General features: G+C 37.5%; 1 protein-coding gene across 1 annotated transcript; it reads left to right on the top strand.

Annotated features, from left to right (window-relative positions):
* Window positions 1-587: 587 nt before the first annotated feature.
* LOC121882607 (bifunctional protein GlmU-like) lies at window positions 588-5,340 on the top strand. Its single transcript, XM_042390966.1, has 3 exons — window positions 588-694; window positions 4,601-4,792; window positions 4,934-5,340. Exons 1-3 carry the CDS (start codon window positions 692-694, stop codon window positions 5,186-5,188), a joined length of 450 nt encoding a protein of 149 aa, XP_042246900.1. The 5' UTR covers window positions 588-691; the 3' UTR covers window positions 5,189-5,340.
* The last annotated feature ends 5,556 nt before the right edge of the window (window positions 5,341-10,896 follow it).

Below are 10,896 nucleotides of genomic sequence, written 5' to 3'. Positions count from 1 at the left end.
ATCACCTATATGTAGCCTCATTATTACACAAATCTTAGATTTTTTTTATTTATTGCTTTTTTACTTTAAAAGTAATTGAAGTACCCTGTATGCTAAATTAACATTTAATATCATCACCTTCTCATTGTTTGTTTAATGTGTTGATGTTAATAAAGTTTTTTGTTGGTCTTTTTTTCATAAATGCTCCATCTGTTGCTAAATATAAGAGTAATGAGTCATGCAAAATGTACACAACTGAAGCTTAAAAAAGGCCACAAAACTATTAGTATTTTTCTCAAAATCTTCACCCTTTTGGTTTGCAAATTTGCAGATAAATAATGATGATCTTCAGCCATGTTTTAGATATTTTAAAGTCTTTCTTAACTATTAATACTTAGAATAAAAAATAAATATGTTTTTCTCCCCACAAGTAGCTGCAGTCTAATGTAGTCATGAAATACTCAACTCTGCATTCCAGTTTCAGAGCTCTTAAATCACCAGCAGGTGACAGTAAAAGACCAGGAATACAAATCACTGAAACCCTGAATAACCTCTGGAGGAAGTGGTAAGTTGAGTCTTCTTATTTTTTTTTACTGAGCATGCTCAGTTCCACCCAAACTGCAACCGTCCCACACATGTGACTGTAAATGTTTAACTTGAGTGTTTCTGGTCAGAGTTTAGTCCCGTAGAGTCTCTGCAGAGTCACAGCAGAATGGTGAGTTTACACCTCATTACTTTTCATTTTTAAAAAGCCCCTTTATACCATCTGTTTAAAAAAGCAGATGAAGAGAAAACACATGCGGGAGGTGACTAATGTGCTCACCAGGATTGTTTCTTAGGCATATTTTGCTTTAATGTTTTGGCAGACCATAGAAAGATAAAAACTGCACATTTCCACACAACAAAAGGCCTCACTATGTAAATTAACAGAACCTATTCTTCTTTTACTGTTACTTGTCACTAATTATATCTAATTTTTAAGATTGTTTTTACAGTCATAAACCTAAATGTAATAGTCAGCTATTAAATAACCCTAACCCTAACCCATCTATTTAATAAAAAGTAAATATTTGTAAAATTATTATACATTTCCAGATGTATTTTAACGTATGTGGAAAAAACTAAAATTTCCTTTTAAAAATTGAAATTCACAGTGCACATTTTTCATGTTATTTTACATTAAACATGTAAATTCACTCTATTTTTGTAATTTTTGTTATTTAACATTTCCATGTATTTTTGAAATACAGGAAAAATCTGTAAAATAAACAAGATAATATCTGCAAAAATGCAGTGTATTTCACCCTTAGCTCCATGACATGTCTCTCTGACCTATTTAATATAGAGCTGCAATGATTAGTCAATTAAGAGATCATCAAAGATGATTAATCTGCAAATATTTTGATAATTGATTAATCTTTTTGAGTAATTTTTAAATAAAAAAAAAAAAGCCAAAATTCTCTCTTTGCAGCTTCTGAAATGTAAATAGTATTTGTGGTTTCTTCTTCTATGACGGTAAGCTGAATATCTCTGAGTTGTGGACTGTTGGTTGAGACAAAACAAAACATTTTAAATTGCATCTTGGGATTTGGGAAACAGTGATCAACATTTTTGCACAATTTTCTGACACTTTATAGACCAAACGACAATCATTAATCGATTAATTGAGAAAATAACAGCCCTAACTTAATATGAGCATAACTGACAAACCTCATATTTTCAGGGATTTGGAAAAATCCATCATTTGAACAAAAAACAACCTGCAGAGAGGAAACAAAAAAAGAACAAACTAAATGTAATTTATTAATTTTTTTTTTTTTTTTTTGTCAAAGATCTTTTCGAATAGCAGATCCTCAACACGGACTCTAAAACAAATCTCTGACAAACAACTGAAGTTGCTTATGAGCCATTTTGGTGAATAAGAGTGATAAAGGATATACATTACAGCTTGTTCACTTTCATTTTGTTCAGGACATTAATAAAAACTACAATGTAATTGATGTAAAGTCTCTTATCTCTTGTTTTTCGGTTCAACGCTGAACGTGCTGCCTCTCTACAGTCCCAAAGGTTTTAGATTTTTCCAACAGAGTCTTCTATTTCTCTGAAATTTTTTTGAGACATCCGTCACCTCTACAGTATAATATGGAGTTTTCTCATTTCTAAGTGGCTGTCCCTCACCTTTATCACAATCACTTTGGAGTTATCTTACATTCTAGAAATCTAATGTTTTATAGTGAATTCTAGATTCTAGATTCTAATTCCAGAAAGTCTTATGAGCAGGTGCGTTGGACTGTAAACTGCCAGTGAAAGGACCAAAAAATATCCTGCACACAAGATTCATGAATCTTGACTGATGAAGGTCCGAGGACCGAAACGTCGCTAATAAAGCAAACACAAGTGATCGACAGTGTGTAGGATTTTTTGGTCCTTTCACAATGGAAAACAGTAAAAACTAAATAAAATGTGACCTGCTGTAAATCATCAGATTCTGCAGGTTGTTAATGCTGAAGTGGACTGATATTTTAACTAAAACACACACTGACTGATCAGCATGCAGAGTAAATAAATGTAAAGTGATGTGATGTTTGCTCTGCCTCTCCGGCTCGTTTTCTAAAAGCTCTTTGTAAACCGGAGGATCAGTGTGAGCTTCATTAATGTCGGATCACATGACTCCCTCCTCCCGCTGCAGGGTCGGAGGTCAGGCTGCTGTTTGGTTAAGCTCACTGATCCTGTTAAAGATCTGAATGGACCACACACAAACACACACACACACACACATTGAACACACACTGAATAAAAAGAAAAATCTGGATTTACACACTTTTGTGTTTCTTTTCTAAACATTTAGAGCCCATTTTTCCACAGAGCCACTTTGTGTTTCTCGAGCTGATCGGACAGCTGTTGGACAGATAAACATCAAAGTGTAAATGCAACACAACGTGTACATTAAGCTGTCTAAATTTTTAGAATTGAGTGTGAAAATGATTTGCTTCCACCTCATTTTTGACAAGAAATATGCCCAAAGTGAAACACATTAAAAACACCCAAATCTCTTTTTCTTCATCCTCTTTTCAGTTGGCAAACACCCCCTTACCTGTGTACATACATGTGTAGAAATCAAACCCAATATGGCCTAAATACAAACATAAACAGATACACTAAAAACATATCCAATTAAATCCAGTTAAGATGCATAAACTGGAATGAGAGTTGAAAACATAGACAATGACTAAATTCTGTCTGTTTAAAATTATAATATCTGGTTAGATTTTGCCTACTTCAATATTGTTATGACCCGACTTTTTCAGGCTTCAATATAAGAAGGGAAACAGACAGAAGGTTAAGATTAAATGAAATGACTGAATTTATTTGCAATAAGAAAGAAAGAAAGAAAGAAAGAAATATAACTGTGTTCTCTGAAGCTAATAAACTAAAGTTTTGTTTTATGCAAGCTGTGGTAACTTAGCTGTCAATGTATGACATGACCAGAAAAAAGTTGGATTGGTCATGAAACTTGCCTCGGGTGACCAATAAAATAAAAAAACTTTTTGGCTATCTAACATGACATTGGGCTGGTTTAGTGTCGCTAGCCAAAGGGAGGCACAACTAAGCTATCATTGCTAACAGTTTAGCTGGCTACAGTGCAATGCAAAGTACGCTAGCTGTATATAACTTCTGCTCATATCATGTTCACCTCAGCTTCAGCTTCAGCTTCAACCACTTTACTAGTAAAAAATCTTTGTGTATCCGTTTTCTTCACACTGACTGATTGTGTGAGCTAGTATTTGACATAGTAACCACATCATTTGAAGAATTGATAAAAACCTATCAGCCAATAAGACACGAGTATTTCCACGTATTTTCCTGTAAAACCTCTCTGACTGGTCTTGCCTCTGTTCCGTTCACTGAAGATACAAAATCTTCGGGGCTACAGCCCTGAATGCCCAGGCAAGTTGACGCCCATGGTCACAGACCTCTGTTATCCAAAAAGTATTAAAAACAGGTCAATCAGTCACACCGCTGCACTGGATGACATGTTCCTTCTTTATGAAGAGTTTGGTCATGTTAGTTTGTTTTGAAACAGCTCCAAAGACTAATAACAGGTCACGTTTTCAGTCTCAGGAGAGTAGTTCTGTGTAAGGCAGACATCAGTGAGCATGTGCAGGATCATGATTCCTGCACATTGCTTGTTGAGCAACATATCACAACCTGTTGACTTTGTACTGAAATCCTTTCATAAATTTACAGTGTATTACCTAATTTAGAAAGCGTTTAAAGCTGCAGTATGCAGTGACTAACTCATAACAGACGGTGTAATACAGAGAACAAAACTAAAGCTCTTCAAGTAAATTTTTCTAAGTTTCTCAGGAAATTAAATAAATCCATTCAACAATCATCCTCATAATTATTTTTTATTTTTAGTTTCATGGTATTCATGCATGTTTTTCTGTTTGAAAAGGTTTATTTCAGAGAAACAAAAAGGTCTAAAAAAGTTACAATTCTTTAAAAAATTGTGGTAAAATGGTAAAAAAGAAAAAAATGTTTTAAAAAATCAAATACAAAGAACATTAAAATGAAAGAAAGAAAACTGTATAAACTTAATCTTGTTTTTTTTCCCCAGAGTTCAGCAGGAGGAGGATCACCCCTGCAGGTCCATGCGGTCCGGTTCGGGCCTGGTCAGGAACTGCTGGGATCTCTTCAGGCGTTCGTGGAGGAGAGGCGACTCCGAGCGCCGTTCATCATCACCTGCGTGGGCAGCGTCACCAAGGCAACACTCCGGCTGGCAAACGCCACGGCGACGAACACAAATGAGGTACTCGGCAGCAGCGTGCAGGCCTGTGATGTGTGTGTGTGTGTGCTGATGAAAGAGAGAAGATTGCTCCTGACTCATTAAGGATCTGGTTATGGAGGCTGTGGAAAAAAGCTGTTGTTTTCACATCATGGTGTCCCTCAGGTGATCCACCTCAGCGGGCGGTATGAGATCGTCTCCCTGGTCGGCACGCTGAACCGGGACGCCCACGTCCACATCTGCCTGTCTGACGTCGAAGGCAAGACAGTCGGTGGTCATGTGATGGGGGATCTGGAGGTGTTCACCACAGCTGAGGTGGTTGTCGGCGAGGCGGTCGACCTGCAGTTCACCCGGGAGCTGGATGAGCGGACGGGTTTCCCTGAGCTGGTGATTCAACCACGCATGGATGAATCAGCCTGACTGTAGCTGTTATAATGTGTGAATGAAACATTTTTCAGCATTGAATGAGTGTGAAGGAAATGAGAAAAGAGAGCGATGATAAAAGTCGAGTAGTTGAAGAACTTACAGCTGCAATCAATGTTGTCTCTTTTTATAATAAAGTTGAAATTTAATCATCTTGTAAAGAGTCATCCACTTTAATTTCAAAACACCTGTATTATAGGCTTATAATCCTTATTTGCTATACTTAAAGAGAACATATTCTGCACATTTCCAGGCCTATATGTTTATTCTGGGGCTCTACTGGAATATCTTTGCATGATTTACGGTTAAAAACTCCTTATTTATCTTATACTGGTCCTTTATGCAGCCCCTCAGTTCAGCCTCTGTCTGAAACAGGCTGTTTTAGCTCCTGTCACTTTAAGACCCCTGATGAGCATGCTCTATTCTGATTGGTTAGCTCCTGGAGGCTACGCCACAGGAGACTTCTGGTGGCTACGGAGGCTACCTCAAAAAACCTTTTTCTTGTTATTTACTCATAAAGTCAACTTCTCAAATACATCTGTACATGTTTGAACCAAAATCCAATCTGTTGTCTGAGTGGACAATGCAAACAACAAATGGAAAAACCTTAGCAACAACCTTAGCAACAAAAGCTACAGAATGGACGTCCGTTTATGGACACGTGTGACGAGCCAACGTCAGCTCATCAGCAAGGTAGAAAAAACGTCGGGTAGAAAAAAACATTACAAACAAAGCATTCAGAGCAGGTTGAAGCCCTGGCTTTTGACTAGAAGGGAGCATTTCTACATAATGTTAACCTCAAGTTTTGTAACTTTGACCAGGTTTAACATAGATATCCAACATCATAACTGTATATGAATAACAGAAAATCACATTCAGGTCTATTGATCTGCATGTAAGCTGTGCAAAAAGGACAATTAAAAGAGTGAGTTAACACATCGTTGAAGAATAATGAAAAAATGTAGTGTCTGCACCACTTTAAGCACAATGTCTTCAGCCTCCAAACAAACACAAACACACACACACACACACAGTTGCCCTGAGCCCCAGCAGCCAATAGGAGCATCTCTGTGGGAGTCGCAGCTTTCTGCTAATAGATGTTAAACTGAGCCGCGGCCTTTCAGAGCCTCTGACCCCCCTGGTTGTGACAAGACAAAGCGAGAACCCCCCCCCTAAGGATTAGCCGTGACCTCGGCTCGGTCACAGCCGCCGCGCTGAAGAAAGGAAGGCCTCTGTTACTGTGTAGCGGGCGGGTCGGAGGGAGGGGAATGCTAACAGCCTTTTGATGGAATCCAGTTAATGGAGTTTAATTGGACCTCGGACTAACAGATTCCAGCCTGCTTTCTGTTTGTCACCCTGCAGGTCTGCAAAAATGTCTGAGGTCACGTTACTCAACTCAAGGTAACACTCAAGGTGTTTTTTAATGGCATAATACAACATGATTTAAAGGTAAAGACAGGCTTTTTAACTCAAGTGGGTTAAAAAATGTGATTTTCTGAGGAGTTAAAACGGGTCAAGATGCCACAGCACAGAAAACAACAGGGATGATGTTTTGATGCGCTGTTTGCAAGAGCAGCAACGATTAGTCGATTGATAATTTGGATGGGCCTGACAAAGCTATTCGATAAGTTTAGATAGCTCACTTTGGACAAGGTAATGGTTTGCATTACAAACACAGGATCAGGCAGTGTCCTGCATTGAGATGTGTCTGATCTACATAAATCATGAGGATGCCATATGTTTAATTAAAAGTCGAATTTTGCCAAAAGGTGACAAGTGTGCAGGTACATAAAGGGCAAAAGACTTGTTTTCCCCTTGTGATTATTGAAACCCACATTCAACTCTAATTTTGTAGCTGTATATTAAATAAATTTCTTCCCCAACATCCTGATTTGGCCTCATGTTAAAGGAATGAAGCTGATGATAATTCAGATTGTTCTTGTTGTGTGTATGTAAAGCCTGATACATCTTATTCCTCTGTGCCATAGAACTGTAGACTGTAGTTTATTATGACTCCCACACACACCGTCCTGCGACCAGACTCACTAGAGCATGTGGATTCATCCGCTGCTGAAAATAGTCCACAACAAATACATTATTTCCTCCTGTCTGAGTGATGTTTGCCAAAAACTACAGTGCCCAGCTGTTTTAGGAAATTACTGAGACTTTTTGTAACACTACATATCTGTGATCCGTTTTTAAAAATGTACGTCTTCAGTAGGAAACAATTAGCTTCTGGCACACTCTCCTGTTTCAGTCAGTAGATCTTCATCAGCTATGATTCATTTTAAAATCATTCTGAAATAATTGCTACCTGATGAAGATCTTCACACTAAAACATTACTAAGGACTTTTTGGTCCTATGTACTTGCCGTTAAGACAACTTGTAGGTTTTGGTTTGTTCTTTCATTTTTGAGGCTTACTTATCACCTGTTTCTCCACAATTGTTTCATTCATATTAACAAAAGTGAGAACTGTTCCTCCACAAAATCCCAACATTTCCTGTTGTTGCAATGCATTTTGCTCGGTCTTTGTGCACCTTTGGGTGTAGAAATCTGTTTTTGTGTTTCCTCTTCACTGAAGGAATTTCCTTGTGTAATTTCTGAACGTTAATTTCAAACGTTTATTCATATTATAAATATATCACATTTAATTCTGAGGGAGAGACACCAAAATCTGATGTTTATTCTTGATATTTTAGCTTGGTGAAAAAGTCTCTACAAATATCAGGATGTGATGTCACATATTCTTGGCCAAATATTCACCAAAACAGAGAATAATAGAACAAAGGTCTCATATGGATGCTGGTGTCAGCAGCTCATCTGGTGCTATAATCCAAATCACATAAAAACAGACACATCAATGGTCTCCTTACCACATAGAATACAAGTATTTTATTTTATTTTTGCCACAGATGAGGTTAGTGTGTTTAATTCGTTAACCCCTGCACATTTTCTGCAGAACATGGAAACATGAGGGTGGACTTTAGTTACTAATTTCAAAATGCATTTTGAATAAAAATATCGAATAACATCTCAGCATTGGTTGGAAGAAAATAAAGGAACATACTGGTGCTTTTACATGTGTTACCTCATGAACTCCACATTGTGTGCATTTGCCAGTTTTTGAGATTAAGCTCTGGAAATGCGCTTGGGAAAATATTGAAAACTCTTTTTTTGCTGCTGTAGTTATGGAAGCTCAAATGCAGAAAACAAAAACAAATTAAGCAGCTTCTTATATCACAACGAGTCTCAAGTCATGGATGTTGGATATTTACTCCAAAAAGAACAGACAACGATGAGAACTTTACCTGTTTGCAGCTTCACTCCCATGTGACAATTAGGCAACTTTGACAAAAACATAGATTAAATTAAATATAGTTAAATGTTGACTGTCTAAACACTGAAGGGATGGTTTTAAATGCTCAGCAGAAGTTTAAAGAATGTGTGTTTTGTTGTCAATTAATAAAATGTAAAAAAACACCAACATAGCCCTGCTCAGGATGGAAGACTGAATGTTTATCCCTTAGCACAGCGATGCTTTGCAGTGTTTGTGTCGCCTCCAGGAGGACGAGGTCGCCCGTCAGCGGGGCAGGCGACCGGCCGCCACATTAAAGCAGAGCTACAAAGTGTCCCTGCTGCAGCTTTGTGCTTTTGTTTTGCTCTGTTGACGCAGCATGGTGGCTGAAAAGCGTTGGTGGTCTGCCCCAGTGCCCCCTGGGAGGCAGTTTTACGTAGTCCAACTAAAAGCGGCTCAGTTGTCGCTCCTGACAAATTGGAAGGCGACGCAGCCGCCCAAAGCAAATGTTCTGGATTAGAAATATAGCTTTTGATCTAAAGACCGTCCTCAATTGCCGTCTTTTTTTCTTTTCTTTAAATGGCTTATTTGCCAAGCAGAGGTGATTAAACATTCAGTGTAGTTTTTTCCTACGCTGACATACACTTATTAAAGGCATTTCTACAGACCAGTATGTGAGTTATCCTGATTTTGAAATGTATAGGACTGATGTTTGTTGTTTATTAATGTTTCAAGGCAGCGTTAGCATTTGATGTCCTGCTGCGAGGCACCAATTACATTTTACTGTGGGACTCTTTCTCAACAAAGAGTTTACTTTAATCTCTGCTCAGCTGTAATGTGTCAGACCGCCTCGTCTGTGTTCACACTGCAGCTCACTGATATCTTACACCAAAGATATGGACAAACATGGAAATTTAAACGCTAACAATGATAAAATCTTTCTCTCTGTGATTTTTCTCTGTAGGTGTCTTTCCATGCACTTGTTTTTATCAGAATTTTCAATGTGCACATAAAACAACAAGTCGAAATACAGAAAAAAATCTCAAAATATTGCCAAAAAAGTTTTTATGCTGAAGTGGAAAAGTTGTCATATCAGTTAAAGGAGAATGTGACAAAGTGCAATGGAAACAGATTTAGTGACAGTACATGAAGCATGTGAATTAAACACCCACTGAGGAGACGAAGACATCAGATCCGTGTGGAGCGATGAAGAGACTGTAACGTTCCTCAAATTAATAATGAAACAAACAGAAATTTTAATGATGTCATCTCATTTCATCCTCTTCTGCTGAAATGGTTAAATGGTACGGACGGGAAAAATAACACCAGCAGCTTTTTATCTTGATGAACCAACACCAAATATTTGCAAAACAGCAGTGGATGGAAACAAGTATTAATTTGAATGATCTCTTTCAGTTAAATTTTGCGCCATGTTTGGATGGAAACTTAGTTTGTTATATGAGATAAAGTTTTTTAACCTTCTCTAATCTGATTTACGTTTTACCTATATGTGACTCATTCTCCATAAAAAAAAAGACACAAACTGATACATTTTTTATATGTAAGTTATTGATACTTTCAAGACAGTGGAAGCTGTGACAACAATGCAAATACCAGTATACTCAATGCAGCTGCATGTAATCTCCTTTAAAGGCATCCATACTAGGGGTGTGCCCGAATACAAATACATTGTTCGGCAAAGCACAAATAGTAGGTTTTATACGAATATTTGTCTCATACAAATATATTAAAAATTATTTGTTGGGGGTATTCGCCAGAGATAAAGCTGAACTACTGACACAAGCACAAGCTTTAATTTTCGAAAAATTAAAAGTGTAATAAAAACAAAAACAGGATTTTTAAGCCTCTTTCCACTTTTATTCGAATACAAATACAGATACAAATAGTTTTGCTGCCTCAACAAATACAGATACAAATACAAATACTGGGATCTCTGCACATCCCTAATCCATACATGAAGAAGCTTGAAAAAAGTGGAAACAACATAGTAATAGTCACATGACATTGATGAGCAGATGCAGATGATGGACCCTCACTCTCAAACCAACCAGAGCCAAAATCAGTTCATTTTGATATTTGAGCACCTGCTGTTCTCAATGCTGTTCACAAATCAATGGAACCACAGGTGTTTAATTACAGGTGATTCTGTGTTGTCTTTGCCTCCACAGACAACCCCACCAGGATAAAATAAACCGCAGGCAACCCAGTGAAATTGCAGCCACTGAAATTTGCTTTGTCTTTTGTCTGATTAAAACCTTGAAACTCTTAAATAATCTGTGAACAACCTCACTGACGTTTTTAAAGGTGACCTGAGAGCGATTATGGTGATTTTGAACATACGGTCTCATTAGCTTTCAGATCAATGAAACAGCCCCAAAGTGAATAAT

The sequence above is a fragment of the Thunnus maccoyii genome, chromosome 17 (assembly GCF_910596095.1).
Source record: "Thunnus maccoyii chromosome 17, fThuMac1.1, whole genome shotgun sequence".
NCBI lineage: Eukaryota > Metazoa > Chordata > Actinopteri > Scombriformes > Scombridae > Thunnus > Thunnus maccoyii.
Note: the sequence above shows the minus strand (reverse complement) of the source record. Positions and strands in the feature narration are given on the sequence as shown.

Excerpts from the sequence above, each read along its gene's own strand:
- LOC121882607 (XM_042390966.1), top strand. Across the intron at positions 4,793-4,933 it reads CGGCGACGAACACAAATGAG|GTGATCCACCTCAGCGGGCG; the intron begins GTACTCGGCAGC and ends GGTGTCCCTCAG.